The sequence below is a fragment of the Sturnira hondurensis genome, unplaced genomic scaffold, assembly GCF_014824575.4.
Source record: "Sturnira hondurensis isolate 20B ecotype Veracruz unplaced genomic scaffold, ASM1482457v3 Scaffold0018525, whole genome shotgun sequence".
NCBI classification, from domain to species: Eukaryota; Metazoa; Chordata; class Mammalia; order Chiroptera; family Phyllostomidae; genus Sturnira; species Sturnira hondurensis.
This window is the reverse complement of record NW_028091156.1, coordinates 13282770-13300428: the sequence shown is the minus strand read 5'-3', so window position 1 is coordinate 13300428 and position 17659 is coordinate 13282770. Positions and strand designations below refer to the sequence as shown.

At 42.9% G+C, this 17659-nt stretch overlaps 1 protein-coding gene across 1 annotated transcript in view; it reads left to right on the top strand.

Moving 5' to 3' along the window:
- FMN2 (formin 2) overlaps nucleotides 1–17659 on the top strand; it is a 272539-nt gene that overhangs the window by 70091 nt on the left and 184789 nt on the right. Inside the window, exons 5-6 of the mRNA XM_037069426.1 lie at nucleotides 8870–10461; nucleotides 12436–12580. Coding sequence (XP_036925321.1) covers nucleotides 8870–10461; nucleotides 12436–12580 — 1737 coding nt within the window. The remainder of the gene's footprint in view (nucleotides 1–8869; nucleotides 10462–12435; nucleotides 12581–17659) is intronic.

Here is a 17659-nt window from a genome sequence, read left to right as displayed (position 1 = left end):
GATATTTCGCCAAAACACTGTGAAGAAGATGTGATGCACCAGGGCACCTTGTTGTGATGAAGCTGCAAATCACCAGCTGCCCATAGTTCTGGCCTTTTGAATCACTGAATAAGTTCTGGGGAGGGATGTTCAAGGTTAGTGCAAAATTTGATGCAGATCCGTGGCTCTACTCACTCAGTCATATTTTGAATGTGACGGCCACACAGTTCACATGCTCACTCAACAGCATCTCCACCCCCACTGACTAGTACAGCAAAGTCGTCATTGTTCACACGTGTGCATTCCAGTCCACTCTCCTTGGCTGCCAGGTCACATCGATGTCACGCAAACCATTCTCGTTATATGAACAATGGCTGGACTTTTTCTGGACAGACCCCATGTATGGTAGTGCCAGAGAAAACCTGGACAAGTAATCTGTACCATCAATAATGATAAAACATACACAACATTGCTCTATAAAATAAGATTCCAGCTGTAATATGATACTTTTATAAATATGGAATATATACCATATATAAGCATATATAAGCATATATGTCATATGCACATGATATATATAAGCATATATAAGCATATATATATGATATATATATACATTCATGTGAATAAAATTGTAGTGACTTTCTGTTTTTGGTGAGCTGAGAACCATGGTCAAATATATTGTAATAAGCAGAAAACTTGAGGAGTGGAGTGATTTTAAGACATTTGATGTTACAGCTGAGATACCGAAGGGTCAAATCTGTTGATTTAAGCATCATATCTCCTTTTCTTGTCACTGGAGTGTCCAGAAGCCAGGAAATACAATGAACTAACTGAGGGGTAAAGTATTTGTAAGCAGCTGAGGTCAAGCCCTGAACAATGATATTATTTACTTTTGGAGTTGTTGACCCCTTTGTCTTAAGTTTATTTTATGGGCCAGTTCTTTCTTGGGTGATGGGTATGTTTTGTGAGAGTAACTGGCCATACAAGTGATACAGAAAACGAATATCGATTACCATCTACTGTACACCCAACCTTATTATAGTTAGCAATTCTTATGACAGGTAAAGATAAACGGTAATAGTTACCTTAATGAATTCTAATTCATTAAGGTAACTATTACCGTTTATCTTTACCTGATAAAGAAAATCATGTTCATAGAAGTGAACTTGCTTAATGTCACAAAATAGATAAAGAGTAGGGGGTAGGGTTTGAACATGGCTCTGTTTGGTTTTATAGCTCATGTTCTCTCCACTGTGATAAAAACTCTNCTACTGTACACCCAACCTTATTATAGTTAGCAATTCTTATGACAATTCATTAAGGTAACTATTACCGTTTATCTTTACCTGATAAAGAAAATCATGTTCATAGAAGTGAACTTGCTTAATGTCACAAAATAGATAAAGAGTAGGGGGTAGGGTTTGAACATGGCTCTGTTTGGTTTTATAGCTCATGTTCTCTCCACTGTGATAAAAACTCTACTTTCACAGGGGTGTTTGTCCTGTGGCTCTTTAATCCTATTTCACGACAAAACTGTAAGGTGGATGAGATAAGTTTATTTTAAAAGTTATTATATTACATTTCAACTGTACCATTTATAAGAACCAGGTGTCAAGATACATTTTACAGGGAAAGGGACTCACTAGTTCCCCTAGACATTTTGAACTTTTACTATTCCTTGGTGTGCTTCACTACTGTTTTAAAAACAAAATTACAACTTGATTTTCCATGCAATTCACCTTGCTATTTTTCTTCTTCGCCACTAGATGGCAGTTCTGTATCTCTGTAAATCACCATTGCAGAGGGACCTAGCGGTTTTAAGCCGTTCTGCTTGTGCGAGCAGTGAATACGGAGGTTTCCTGGTCCCTCTCAGGCGGCCTGGTTTCTCTGCGGTAGTGATGCTGGGTCCCCAGGACTGCTTAGTCAGAGGCGGCAGCGGGGCTGGAAGGCGCCCTCTAAGTTTTTCTTCAGCTGGGAGTGCAGGCACCTGTCCTCTCCATCGGAGCACCCTGGAATGCATCGAATGAGTTTTGACTTGTCCTCTCTCCCCGTACTTAATAATTCTGAGAGCCCTCTATCCCTAGAAAAAACCACATAACTCAGGAAGCCTTTTCTCAACTACGGGGAGTGGAAGCCTGTGGGGCTGCCAGGGAGTCTGATGCTTAAAGCAAATGCAGCTGGCGGCCGAAGGGACCGGTGCGGCCCCTGCTGGGCTTCCTGAACGGCCCTATGGAATTAGGAAGTTGTAAAACGAAACTGCATTCTTTAGCCCTCGCGTGCTGATCATTGCCATTTCAAGTAATACGCTCTGAAAATCTGCTGTCTAAAAGAATTATTTTATAAAACCGAAGTAGGACTCTTTCTACTGAGTTTTTTATTCCTTGGTAGACAGAATACTATTTAAACTGGAAAAACCTTTTCATTCTAGATATATAAGTGGCCAAATACCATTTATATTTTTTCTAATAATACTTCTCATTGAAGATTAAAATATGGTAGAAAATCCGGTTACCACTCAGTTTTATAAGTTGTTTGCTTTTGAAATTATATGTAAAATGTGTGTTTTGAAGTATCTTCCTAAAACTCTTGATATTTTTTCTAATGCAAATGGACTAGTTGATGGGTAAATAGAGTCAAATTTGATCATTTAAAACACTAGTTTTGGGTAAGAAGTAATAATATATCAGGCAATTGAAAGTTGGATTTCTAGACATTACAAACTGTATTAATTGTGAATAGCCATGTATATTACAAAGGGCTGGATAATAAGAAGAAATACAGCAATATCGGCCCTCTTACCCCATATGTTGTATAGTTTATATGCAAATAAATGGTCAAAGGTCAGAAAAATGTTTAAGATTCGAGATAATTGGCAAACCCCTATCTCAGTCCAGTTTTAATTTCTTTTAAAGTTGGCTTAAAATTCTCCTCGTAGAGTCCTGCTCTGACCAGTCTTCCTGGGGCTCCTCGGTGCCCCCTTTCCTTGCAAACAAGGTTGAGAAATTGAATATTCCTTTCCATTGGTTCTCTGTAAAGTATCTTGTATACTGCTCTTTAAACAGTGATCACTCCATATAATTTATTATTAGTTTCAGAAACATCTTTCTTTAGCGACAGATCAAGGAAACAGATGTGAATAGTGTGGAGTAATGCAGCCGATGGTGTGCTTGAGGCAGGGCTGGGAGTGACATTCGTTTGGAGGATAAGATGCATTTTCAATTTAAGGAAAAAGTAGGGTGATTGAATAGCAATGCTATAGGTCAATTATACCTTAATTTAAAAGAAAATAGAAATTCAGCAACGATAGCTAAGCAGTCACAAAATGGAAGTGAGGTATTGGTGAGAGAGGAAAACTTGGAAATTGTTGGTGCGGTGATGAGAGATTGAAGACACAAAACTTGATGAGCTCTCCGAGTCTGTACACAGAGGACTGTGGACCAAGGACACTCTTGGCAGTCACTACAAGTTTGGTGTCCTATTCCTGCCCCTGCCCCCCCCCCCAATCCAATGAGGGAACAGTAAAAGACATGGTCAGGGGAGAACATAAAACTAGAGAAGCCAGCTGAGGGTGGAGAGGGTGTTGAGAAGGAAGGAGAGATCACTAGCCTCCTGATTCCTCGTGAAGACCCAGGTCGGAGTGAATTGGGCTGCAAGGAAGAACACAGGTAGTCCTTGCCGGAGCATTTCCAGCCAAGCGAAGTGGGGTCGGAGGCAGCAGCTCTAGCCTTCGCATTCCTCATCCATTCATTCCACTCCGTGTTTTCCCAGCTTTGTCCTCTATGAAGTGTTTTTATGGGGTTTGTGTTAGAGAATAGTGCGTGAAAAACTGAGCTGCACCATCTTTCCATAGATTATTAATGGAAGTAAAACTGTGATGAAATAGAGTTCCCCGTGCACGCACTGGGACAATTAAAGAATGTATCGCTTTAAAGTATGGTTCAGGATCTTGCCACACTTTAGCTCAAATAAGGGAGAAAACAGAGAAGATATGAGGGAGGCAAAAAGGCTGTTTATTTCCATTTTTGGAGACTCTTTCCCTAGACACATCATTATTACTTCCATTGTTGTTATTTGCTAGTGAAGGATGACTTGGACCATCAGTCAAATGATCCATAACGATGTCGGGGAAAAAATGTCGAAAGTGATACAGGTGATTGTGATTTCTAACTTACCTCGCTCCCCTTCACCACCCATCTCTCGTCTATGGGATGAAGGGACCAGATGAGGTTTGTCATATTCATTCCAGCTCAAAAATAGTACCATTTCAATAGTTCATCATCTGTTTCATTGCAAGGATTCTAGAGATGCCATTTTTAGTCTCTCTGTGTGAAACTTCCCCCTCTCATAATATGTTCTACTTTAAGGAATCCTAGGAAGTTACTTTGCACTTAACCATATTTTTCCGATAGTCCCTTCTTTCTTGAATTCCCTTTCAAACTCAAAATGGATCGTGCTTTGTATTTGTATATGATCTTATGTATTTAAAATCTGGATTTCCTTTCCTTTAGGTTCACATATAGCGTGTGCTGTTTTATTGAAAAATCTGGAGTGCTGTTGGTGTGTTCCAAAACCTTGGAATGTTCTAGAATTCACAATATGATGAATAGAGAATTCATATGCTTCTGTGAAGAGTAGGATTCCTATTTTAGAAACCTCTAGAGGTAGTCTGACTTCCCAGTAATGTGGCCTTAGAATCTGGCAGGACTTGAACATCTGAATAGGGCAGAAAATTAATTACATATCTCATTAGCATTTACAAAATAAATTCTCACAGTGTTAACTTACCAATAGGTGGATTTTATATTCCAGGCTCTGAAAGTATCCTACTTACGTAATATAACAAAGTCTCAAAGATGAACACATTAACTTTTCAGGAAGAGCTTTACTTGAGTGTATCTCGGCTTCCTTTCTGAGTTTTAGCCTTAATGTTACGGTAATGGTTTCTTTTCTCAGGAATCAGATAATCTTGTATTTAGAAAAATAGTTCTGGTGAACATTGTATTTTCTAATGGCGACTTGTATTTTGTGAAATGCAAATGTTCAAACAATTTGTGAGAACCACCCATCACCACCCACATGTAAGATTATCCAGGGATGGAGGGCTTCTGGCTGACTTGTGTGTATCGTGCAGCCAAAGCAGCCTCTACCGCTTATAACGATTTAGAGGTTTGAAGTAATACTTTTAAATACAAATAATATTAAAATTGGCAACATATAAAGTATATTATATCCTGTGTGGACTAACTGTACTAGATTTACATCTTGTCCATTTGTATCGACGTGCCCACTATATAAATTCTGTACAATATTACAAAGATCACTTTTTTCCTTTTGTCCTTTCAAAAACTCACTTATTTTAATTTTTAATAGGATTACCAGCATGGGGTAAAGCTCACACAATTACTGGAAATTCTGGAAGTCTCTTTGAAAAGTGTAGAAGAAAACAAAAGCACATTTCTCTAATGTTAAGTCCTTAGAGAATCTGATAGGCATCTGCCTACTTGTACCCTGAAGAGATGGAAGATTAAGGGCCAGGCACAGGCCACAGGGGACCAGGCTCCCAACCTGAGGTCTTTCCGTGGACACCAGAGTGCCTGGTGGGCTCCTGGAGATTAAATCGGCTCTGTCTGTCGGTGGGCCCTGAGGGCAGGATGTTTGCTGAAATGGCCAGAGAATAGACAGCTTGTTTCCTTGATAATAACTAATATTTACCATGTACATTTTTTATAAACCTCTGAAAAAAATTAAATGTAACCTGTGCAGAAATCGGCTCTTACTGCTGACAAGGGACTTGGCTTTCTCGAGCGTGCTCTGCAGATAAGACCTCCGAGACTGTAAATTGGTGCTCCCTCTTGGAGAGCCAGCCCGCCCTTGTCTGATGGCCCTGGATAAGGAAGGCCAGATAAGATTCTTTGAAGGCTCTTAACTGCATTTAGAACCAAAAATCCTACATACATTTGGCTATTCCGTAAGAATGGAGGGCCAGCCTTACTTTACAGGCTGGTCAGTTAAGATCTGGAATGAACTTAAATGCTATTTTCCCTGGAATGGAAAAGGTGGATTGTAACATTGATTTAGGGCTGCGATTTTGCAGGTAAAGAGAGGCTCACAGAGAGGAATAAAGATTTAGCAATTTGCATTTTTGTTCTCTGCAGTCAGAATAACGCAAGAAGCAGTCTCAGCTCAACATTTCCCCCCTGTGTTTTCAGTATGGAATAATTATCGCCATAAAACCAATTTTCTATAGGACCTCCAGCCTTTTGCCTTTGCAATCTGCTTATTATCATCTTCACGAATTCTGTGACTTTACCAGCTTCTTGGTATCACAAGGCTAGCATTGCTGTCTTTATTATAGATTCAGTTTGGGAATTTCATTTTCTTCTCTATGTCCTCTGTCGTTTCTTAGTTCTAGTTCTTATTGCATATTGCAGGTGAAAACCCAGGAAGCTTATAAAATATGTCAACTCTCTCAACTTTTTATTATCTAATTGCCATCAGTTATCACTTTATTCAAAAATGAGTAAAATACATAACAACACTACACTCTCACAAACTGACCACTTATAAAATTAGGTACAACTCCAAATTCCTGTCCATTGAACGCGGTCTATCTGTTGTTTCCTACCGTGGTTTAGATTGGGCAGGGCCCGTTTATCAGTTATTTGTGGAAGTTTTAAACCACAGTGAAATGCAACGAAAGGTGGAGTTGTTCATCTTGTGGAAGTTGTAGAATGACCCAAAGTCGGGGGAACCTGAGTCCCATGAAAAGCAATGCATGAGCGCCGGACAGAGTTAATTTGTTAAGGACGATGCTACGGCAGATAGGCTCAAAAATTAATATCATATCAAAGAATTGTCAGAGGCCACTGGGGAAATTGATGAAGTTCTGAAAGGCTGCAAAAATTAACCATCTTTTCATAAAAGATGTTATATATCATGACACTATATGTTTTTGTTGGGAAAGCTGCATCGATGACAATTAATGAGTCATTTTAATTCAAACAATTTGTTCTTGTTTACCATTATAATTACATTTTTTAGACTAAAGTGTGATAGTTACTTAATTTTTAACATTCTTTTAGGAAAAAATAATCCTCTTCCCACAATTTTTAAGAAGGTCTGTGGGCATTTATTTTATGCTACACTTACTCCTAGGCTACAAGTTTTTGTTCCTCATTTTAAAAAAGATTTTACAAATTCTTTTAGGGAGAGGGGAAGGAAGGGAGAAAGAGAGGGAGAGAAACATTGTTGCAAGAGAGAAACATTGATGGGTTGTCTCTCGTATGAGTCCCAACTGTACCGAATCCTCAACCCAGGCATGCACCCTAACTTGGCATTGAAGTGGCGACCTTCCACTTTGCAGGACGATCCCCAACCAGCTGAGCCACAGCGGTCAGGCCTGTGTCTCCTTTTTATCGGGATATGTTTTCTTCAGTCCAGTCTCCTGTTCTGGTTTAGGAACAGCCTGTTCTTTTACAATAAGGATCATCTCACTGTTGCAAGAGTAGCTAAAGTGTGGGTTTAGCTGACCTTGAGGGCTGTAGGTAAGCCTGGCAGTACACGCGGGGGGCTCCCGTTTACCTGCATGTGCTCAGTGACGAGACTCTGCATTTCACTCCTTAGGTTCAGTATTGCCCTCTGCAGCTTTAAACACATGCAGCCAAAAACTAGCGCCCGCTTTGGGCAGTCGATTCTGTGTCCAGCCTGCACACACCTACGAGCCCCACCATTACAAAAATGTACCGTCACACACTGGTTCTATAAAGGGACATCTTTCAGATACTGGGTGGCTTTTCCCATGGACATTCCCTTGATGGCAGTTTTGTGAATGTTCTTAAAGTGAATATGAATATTTGAGCCTCTCGCTTGGCATGAGGGTAGTGGGTTTTCTGGTTCAAGTGAATTGCAAACCATTTTTAGGGCTCTCCACAGGCTGCTTGCAGAAAGAGCCTTTTTTTTTTTCTCTATAATTGATTCTGAAATATCAGCACGTGCTTCTACCAGTCCATCTTTGTTGAAGGAACCGGAAACCGTGGTAAATAACAATCCACAGAAGGGCTTACTGTATAAAATTATTTTTTTCCCATGGGAAATTGAAAAGGTTTGAAAGATCCACTTTTAGGCTGAAGCCTTTCAAAAGAATCCCATTCAACTAATATACTAGGAAGGCTAAAACCAAGTGGCCTTCCACTTGACATTGGAGAGCCGATGCTGGAATGTTATTTCAGAGCAGCGTCAAGTTAGACAGTGCTGGTCGCTGGGGGAACAGTAAAGACACACGGGAGTATTGCCCCGACCTGATTCCACTTTCCAACTCTCTGTGGCTGCATCTAGTGTGATGAACCCCACTACACGGGAGTCCTACACGTGTGGTTTTTCTTCCCACTTCCTTACACAGAGGGAGAGGGAGCTGGAGGTTGAGACAGCCAATCCAAAGGAGCTGCCACATTATCTTCGGTGGATTCCACTTAGGAAGTCTTTTTCTGCCCTGGCCCATCCACTCCGTTGGCCAGGGTGTCGTCCTGGACACCAGAAGGCGTACAGGGTTTGACCCCCCGTTGGGGTGGGTATGGGAACATCCGAGTAGCACACGTTACTGGGCAGGAAAGAGGGGCGATCCCAGTGAGAGAATCCTCCCTGGGGGTTCTCCTCCCTAGTCTCAGAGGTCTGCTTGTCTTCAGTGATGCCATGGAAAGACTGGACAAGCACAGGCTGCAGGACTTTCTGGGAATGTGTGTAAGCCCCTTTGAAATTCGAAGGTGGAGAGATATTTCTGATCTTTATGGAAATCGACCAACAAATCTATTTCTTTTCTTTTCTTTTCTTTCTTTTTCATATTTGGAGATTCCTTATTTTGTATTTTAACGATGTCTTTGTTGCCCTTCAGGAAGTCGTAGACATGAAGTCCGAGGGACAGGCGACTGTAATTCAGCAGCTGGAACAGACCATCGAGGATCTGAGGACCAAAATCGCTGAACTAGAGAAACAGTACCCTGCCTTGGACGTGGGCCTGGCCAGCGGCCGGCCCGGGGTCCAGAATGGGGTGGCGTCCTCGGAGGAGGTCTGCCCGGAAGCTCTCAGGTTAGGACCAAAGGATGTGCAGCCGCAGAGGATTTTACGGGCACAGTCGATCCAGACGTCCCCGACCGAGGAAGGGGGGCTACCCGCACTGCCTTCCGTTACTACACTGCCCGAGCGTCCCTCTTGGCCCCCAGGGGCTGAAAGTGGAGTCACGGCTGTGCCATCCCCACCTTCGGGACCTCAGGCAAAATTCTGTTCGGAGATTTCTTTGATTGTGTCTCCAAGGCAAATATCAGTGCAGCTCAGTGCACAGCAGTCCACGCAGCCTCCGCCACCTCCGCCCCTGCCTCGGCCAGAGGGCCAGGCAGAGGTCGCGTCCGGGGCTTCCCAGCCTTCTTTTCAGACTCAGCTTGACACCAGCCACCAGCAATCTGTGTCATCGCCCTCTGAGGACAGCCCGAATGTCCCACCCCCGCCGCCTCTGCCTGGCACTGGGTCTTCCAGCTCCATGCCTGGCCTGGGCGTGGTGCCTCCCCCGCCCCCTCCCCTTGGTACTGCAGCCCTTCCACCTCCATCTATGCCCAGGACAGAGATGCTGCCACCCCCTCCCCCACCTTTGCCGGGGGAGGGGATACCTCCTCCGCCTCCTCTTCCTGGAATAGGGGTACCTCCTCCGCCTCCTCTTCCCGAAATGGGGGTACCCCCTCCCCCTTTTCTTCCCAGTGTGGGAATACCTCCTCCCCCTCCTCTTCCCGGAATGGGGATACCCCCTCCCCCACCTCTTCCCGGAATAGGGGTACCCCCTCCCCCTCCTCTTCCCAGTGTGGGAATACCTCCTCCCCCTCCTCTTCTCGGAATGGGGATACCCCCTCCCCCACCTCTTCCCGGAATGGGGGTACCCCCTCCCCCTCCTCTTCCCAGTGTGGGAATACCTCCTCCCCCTCCTCTTCCTGGAATGGGGATACCCCCTCCCCCACCTCTTCCCGGAATGGGGGTACCCCCTCCCCCTCCTCTTCCCAGTGTGGGAATACCTCCTCCCCCTCCTCTTCCTGGAATGGGGGTACCCCCTCCCCCACCTCTTCCTGGAATGGAGGTACCCCCTCCCCCTCCTCTTCCCGGAGTGGGGATCCCCCCACCTCCTCCTCTGCCAGGTGTGGGTATTCCACCTGCTCCGGCTCCTCCTCCGGGTCCTGGGACAGGCGTCCCCTCACCCCCACCCCCACCCCCACCCCCACCCCCACCTGCTCTGCTTCCTGGATCTGGCCCTCCCCTCGCCCCACAAGTTGGGAGTAGCACTTTACCAGCGCCTCAAGTGTGTGGATTTCTTCCCCCTCCAATGCCAACGGGCTGGTTTGGCTTAGGGATGAGCCAGGACAAGGGGAGTAGGAAGCAGCCCATAGAGCCTTGCCGACCAATGAAGCCTCTGTACTGGACGAGAATCCAACTGCACAGCAAAAGGTAACATGGAAGGAGCTCCTCTTTGCCAAGGTTGTCAGTACGAGGGGAGCGTCTGTCTTTACAACTTGGGAGGATTACAATGTAACGTGTTTTAAGTGCTGCTCTAAAATACTTAGTGAAACAAGCTGTTATTTAAATTTTTACTTTTCTCCAGAAGAATCAAAAGAACAAAACAAGTGATGTGTGTGCATCTATGCGTAAGGCGTTCCGATATCTGTCTAAGTAGTTACTGATTGATCTTTTCAAGGTAGAGGAATATACAGGGTCTGGCAGAAGTAATGCCTACTTGAGTGTGGTCAGTAGGGCAGTAATATGGGTGTAGTAATTTATAGTTTTAATTTGAACATTTCACCTAACATGCCATATGTGCTTGAGTGTGATACTGCTGTGTTACAGAAATACATGCTTATGATTTTGTAATAAAGAAGGGGCGTTATTTGTGCCGGACCCCGTATTATTTTTTTTATTTTTATTTTTTATTTTTAGTATGCATGCCTTACTGCCTAGTAGCAGAACCTTACCCTGACAATAGCTTATAAATGTAAGTCAGATCCTTGGGCAAACTGAGTCTTGAAGGTGGTGTTTGCATCTTTTTGAAGGCACAGTCTTGTGTTACTATTGCATTTTGTTTGCAGGTGTCTTTCTCTACACAGACGTGTTACACAAAAACACACATGTCCACACCCTAGATGTGAGATAGTTTTGCTTTGAGCATTTTATGCCACTTTCACAGAAGATTGGCAGCACAGTGTGAAGTCTTCAAATCATAGTTGTGAATGATATTTATGAAAGAATACTTTCCCCCCAGGTGCCCTGGTACCATATTCTGTATCCACGCGTTTTCCCTGCGTCCCCTGATCCCGGGGACAGTGCTGTGAGGCATGGCTATGGGATGTGCCAGTGAGACAAAAAAAACATGCCTTGTTCATGATTTCTTGAATTTTGTTTGTGTGATGTGGTATGGATTTAGAAGCAGGATATTTGCCAAGCTTGCTCTCATTTCTCATATTAAAGTTTTCTCTCTCTTTTTAAAAGATTTTATTTATTTTCAGTGTGGAAGGGAGGAAGAAAGGGAGGGAAACATCAGCCTATGGTTGCCTCTCGCACGCCCCCTACTGGGGATCTGGCCTGCAACCCAGGCATGTGCCCTGACTGGGAATCGAACCAGTGACCCCTTGCTTCTCAGGCTGGTGCTCAACCCACTGAGCCACATCAGCCAGGGCAATATTTTTCTCTTTACTGAGTTAGAATCTATATATTTACTTCTAACTTTGTCGCTCATTTACTGTGTGGTTCCTGTTTACCTATGTATGTTGCGGCATCGTTTTAAACCATGTCCCCAAATAAGTTTATCTAGATACATTATATGAAGGTATTTTTCTGCTGCTGTAGTTTCTGCATGGATCCACCCTTTGTAGGTGGCGTTACCTGAACCTGTAGTTACTGTGAAGTCAGGGAACACCCGTGCAGTGGAAAGGGTAGAGAGATGAAAGGTACGTGATCATAAAATGATTTCTTTTTCACACATAAGTAAGGTACAGTGCTGATGAATCCAGTTACAATTGTGAGGCATCACATTTCCTGCCTTCATCCTCCACACTGGGAAGGTTTTCTTTTTCTTTTATGGTTTTATACACTGCCTTGATAATGGAGAATTCTTGGAAATCATTATTTCCAGGCAAAGGTTTCATTCCATGTTGAGGGTGCTTGAACTTCCCTACCAAATTGATAGAAGAGATGGCGGTCTTAAAGAAAAGGGCTTCCTTTCCCTCTTCTCCTTCCCCCCCCCCCCCCCCCGCCCCGTTCGCTTCTCTGTTCCTTCTTCCAGTGCTCCCTTCCTCCCTGACTGCTTCTCATCCTTTCTTCCTCCTCTGCCTTTCTTTCCTTCCCTTCCTCCTCCGCGTTTACGCTGAACCGTGCTCTCACACAGTTCCGCGTGATGGTCTTTTCAATGGGCGTTCTGCTTAACTTTAGAGACTCCAGTGCTTCGCTTATTTGGGAAAAAATTGAAGAGCCGTCCATAGACTGTCATGAATTTGAGGAATTATTTTCTAAAACTGCTGTGAAGGAAAGGAAGAAGCCTATTTCCGACACCATCACAAAGACCAAGGCCAAACAAGTGAGTACTCGTGCATTTTCTAAAGTCCGACCGTGTGTCGTGTACAAGTGTGAACGTTCATTAGAAAAAAAACTGAAATCGTTTCTGGGGCTGGATGAAGTCCACAGTGCTTACGCGGATATTAGAGGGTAGAATTAGATAACAAGGGGATAAAGGAGAGTACCTCAGATAGATCAACCAACAATCATCACCAAGTGATAATCTCAGCAATTGCTTGTGTCCAGAATTACTTGTCTAGAAATGCGTTGTCCTTTGATTGGAGTCAGTCCGAGAGGCACTGTTATCAGTGGAAAGAGTGGGCTCAGAGAAACAAGCCAGAAGGCCAGTGGTTTGTCACTAATGGTGGGTTTGGTGTTTTGCTGTGTTATGACTGCCGCAGATGCTCTGGGGAGCCCAGCTGCACCGTCCCACTCTATTGGACATAGGGAAGAAAAGCTTGGGTCCAGTTCCAGCCTCTCCGTGCCATTCTGCCCAATCCTTTGATCTATCCTGTGACACTTGAGTCACGAAAAGAAAGAACAGTGCCTTTGGAGAAAAACATCCCCAAGCAGTATTTTCATCTGGTCCACCCAGTGGACTTGATCACGAAATGATCTTGTAAATTTCTCAAGAGAGGCATTCGGAAAAGTAGAGTAAAACCCTATAATAATGAGCCGCAGATAGGAAGTGTTGCTCTTGGTGCCTGTCTTTTACCTTGAATAGGGAGTGGATACATTTCTTAACATTTTGGGGTGGGGAGGGCAAGGAAATGCATGGAGACAAATGAATGGCAAGCAGCCCAGCCTTTTGGGGTCAGAGAGGGAGACACAGGAAGCCCCAAGTGTCCACTGTTTCCCTGGTGCAGTCTCCCCAGATGAATGGTACCCAATGGGATGATCCTTAAATTTTGGCCTCTGACCTGGAAGTCGTAGCTAGATGTATGACCTAGAGTTGTTCCCAGTGACATGTATTTTCGAGCAGACAAGAGTAAGTTTGGATTTGAAAGGCACAGCTAGAGCCCTGAAACTTGTAGTGAGTGGGTGGGTAGGCTCACCCCAAGCTTTTCTATTAACCTGATAATGATGCAAACCCAAATGTTAGGGGGGTGAAATTTTCCGAACCACTTAAGTGCATTGTAGCTGGTGGCTGGTGACCTTAGGTCGGTGGCTCTGGTAAATTAGACAGCCCCTGGCACATTGTAGGCACTGAATAAATATTTGTTTAACAAACAAACCAGCTGACCCAGGGAGGAAGGCTTTATGAAAATTAATGACTATGCCCAGTAAAGATAAAAAACCAGAAAATCATTCATTTAATAACAATCAGTTTGGCCAACGTGGTAGTGTTAAGGGGAGTAAAGGTAAATGGAAAAGCACATGTTCTCTGGCAAAGGTAAATATTTCAAAAATTGTTTCCACGGTCTATCTGCATGTAGCGCACTCAGGCTGAGTCATTGCTCTCTTCTCATGGATGGTATCAGAGATGGAGAGACTCTGCCTGGAAAGGAAGTTGGGAGGAGGGTGTGGCAGCCGTGATTGACACTTGAGGAATGGGAAGATGAGACATGGGATGTCTCTTGTCCCGAGACCAAATGCTCAGAAAAGCAAGCCATGCCCCTCCCACCTCACATCACCACTTTATTCTTTTAAGTAAACACAGAAAAGGAAAATGCCTCATATGTTGCTTGAGACTATAGGATTTCCTGATTTATTTGACCTAGTATTCAGTTTTTAAGCTGACTAACATAAAATAGGGCCCTGGTTGGGTAGCTCAGTCGGTTAGAGTGTCATTCCAACATGCTAAGGTTGCAGGTTGGATCCTCCATCAGGGTACATAGAAGAATCAACCAATGAATTTTAAAAAAGTAGAACAATAAATTGGTGTTTCTCTCTCCCTCCCTCCCTTTCTTTCTCTCTGTAAAAATCAATGAATAAATTCTAAAAAATAAAAAATAAGGTTTATATCCGACTCATCAAAATTCAAACTCAGCTACTCAGCACGAACTGGGCTCTTTGCCTGTGAACTGTACATCTGTACTTCACTTCCTCTGAATGCAATCTCCTAACTCCTTCGTTAAGGCATTTCATGAATGGGCATTTCGTAAACTGTGGGTCGGAGACTTTGCCAATGTGATCACACTATTGGTCTGATGCTACTGTGTGCCTTGAGCTTCAAGCAGGGTTTAGGGCACGGCCTGCATGGTGACTCCAGATGAGCTTGTTAAGCATCTTCTTGGCCTGGGTGTTCGTGCTGAGCTCTGCATTTCAGTTCTGTTTCTGGAGGGATAAAGTACATTTCCCTGCATGTTGGAGAGGGAAAAATCTGCCTCCAAGTGATATATTGCTGAAGAAACCGACTTTTATTGAACTTTGCTGTATTTGGAAGAAAACCCTATCCATTCCATCTACTTGAGACTTTTAACATTTTGTTTAAGGAAAATGTATTCTCAGGATGCATGCAAATCATTCCGTGTTTTATGGGAAACGCATACTGATTGTATGTGCAGACATTTTGGTACCTCATGATTCACTTCCAGTGAAATTAATAGCCTTCAATGCTGTGGCATATGTTTAAGGAGGTATTTAAAGCAATTTTTAAATTCACTGGAAGCTAGAAATTCTGTTTCTCTTTAAATATCTAAAAATAGCCAAATAATTCTTCTGTGATCTGTCTTCTTGAATGTTAGGCAGTGGTCAAATGCAATGGTATGTGATAAGGTTGCGTACACTGTTTTTACTCCATCAGAAAAGACTTTTTCGTTGTAATCCTGGAAGATTCCTTAGCTGTGCACCTTGTCCTCAGACTTAAAGAGAAAGAGGGTTATTCTGTGGACACCTAAACGAGTACTATTCGTGAATATCTTGTATTTCTAAGTGTTTTTTTCTCCAAACATATATCGTAAAGCATTTCACATTTTTCATGAATCATATATTTAAATTCTGTGATGAATTCTCAGATTACCCTCCTGTATGTTGAATTACATTAAAAACACAAGGAGATTAGTTGAGAAGGTGAATGGGAGTTTATCAGATTGCGATGTGTCCCAGTCCTCCTCACCTAGTGAGTTTGACACTTACACATCACAGTTAAATATCAGCCTGATAACTTAACACAACAGCAACCACTCCATCCCTTAAGGAATCAAGAGGAAAATAAAAAATAGTCTCCAGTGGGGTCAATGTTTCAACATCAATTCCCGTACAAACTTGCTCTCGTTTTTTAAGGAGTACCCAAGAGCTAGTAAACACTCAGCCAAACCCCCCCTTTATTGCCAGGGTAACTGAGTGATTATTAACACTGATAATGACTCTTTCCCTCGGGACTTCTCTGTGTTCAAACTAAGATTAACCCAAGCAGTAGCAGCATCGGCAGCAGTACTAAGTTATGATCAGGGTAATTATGAAGACAACAGTAATAATAACCATGGAAACCACAGCCGTGTTGTCTTTATTTATCAGATGTTACTCATTATTTTTGGTCCCTTATACTAACTTCTTTTTATGAAATTCTTTTTACATTTTACTGCTTTTTTTAAAAAATTATTTTATTTTTTAAAAGATTTATTTGTTTACTTATTTTTAGGGAGGGGAAGGAAGGGAGAAAGAGAAGGAAAGAAACATCAATGTGTGGTTGCTTCTCGTGCACCCCTTACTAGAGACCTGGCTGACAAGCCAGGCATGTGCCCTAGACTGAGAATCAAATTGGCGACCCTTTGATTTGCAGGCTGGCACTCAATCCACTGAGCCACACCAGCCAGGGCCATTTGACTCTTCTGATTGATGATTTCCGCTATTCTGTCTTCCAGATCACTCATCCACTCTTCATATTCACAAATTTGCTGTCGATTCCTTGTAGTGTATTTTTCACTGCGGTGATTTATTCTTCATCTATGATTGGTTCTTAGTTATGTTTTCTGACTCTTTGTGGAAATGCCCTCTGAGCTCCTTTCTTCTCCTCCCCAGATTGTCGAGCATCCTTATGGTCCATTCTTTGAGTTCTGTGTCAGGCAGATTTCTTAATCTTCATCTCATCAGAGTCATTTTCCTTCATTTGAGGCATATTTGTTTGAGGCATATTCGTCTGTCTCCCCATTTTGTTTGACTTTCTGTGTTTGCTCCTATGAATTAAATGAAATGGTTCTCTTTCCCAAACTTGAAAAAGTAGTCTCGTATAGAAATGGCTTCTGTGTAGAACATGCCTGGCGGTTTGGCAGGTTGGTGGGCATCGCGGTGGGCACTATGTGTTGCCAGTGGAGCATCCTTGCTAGCAGTCTCCTGCGGTCTCTTGGCTAGCAGGAGCTGGTTTGGGGCCAAGCTGGTGTGCTAGTGGATGTGGTAGCTGCCTGTTGTTCCAGCTGTGTTCAGAATACATATTTTCTGCAGAGGATGTGAATTTGTATTGATTTACATACACTTCCAGTAGTTCAGTGACTGTAGTTATACATATGAAATTTTATGTGGAGACATTTTTAAAGGCTTTTTCCAGATTCTACCAGATTTTTACAAGTACGTCAATTATAATGCCACCCAACACAACACTTGCTCAGTTAAACAAAACTGTATCTGAGTAATGTGAGCTTCGACATATGAGTTTCTGTAAGTGGTACAAATGAAGACTGTTGGTTTGAATGGCAGGTAAATTGGGGCTGGAGATGTACTGTCCTTGATGTTAAACCTCACCAAATGCCATGTGATGATAGTTTTAATTCACCCCAGGACAGAAAAGGAAACATTTTGGTAAAATATGCCTTTAGTATATAATTTCTAGTCATGTTTTAAAAATTGGTAGGGCAGCCTACCACCCACAGCATAAATCTGCACACAGAAGTTAATGAGAGAATAAGAAGGAACTGTGTTGCTTTTTAGAGACATACCTGATATTTGTGCATCTATTTAATGCCATGTAGATGAATCTCTTCTTGGGTTACTTCTGTTCTGTTGAAATGCTTTACCCACAGAATGGGGGAGAAAAACAATTCATGATAGTTAAATATTTCTTGGGCTTCATTCAACCTCTAGAAGTCTAATTAGGAAAATAGATATTTGAATCTGCTACTTATTATACGTGGAGGCAATAAAAGACATTCTGAGAATTCCCATT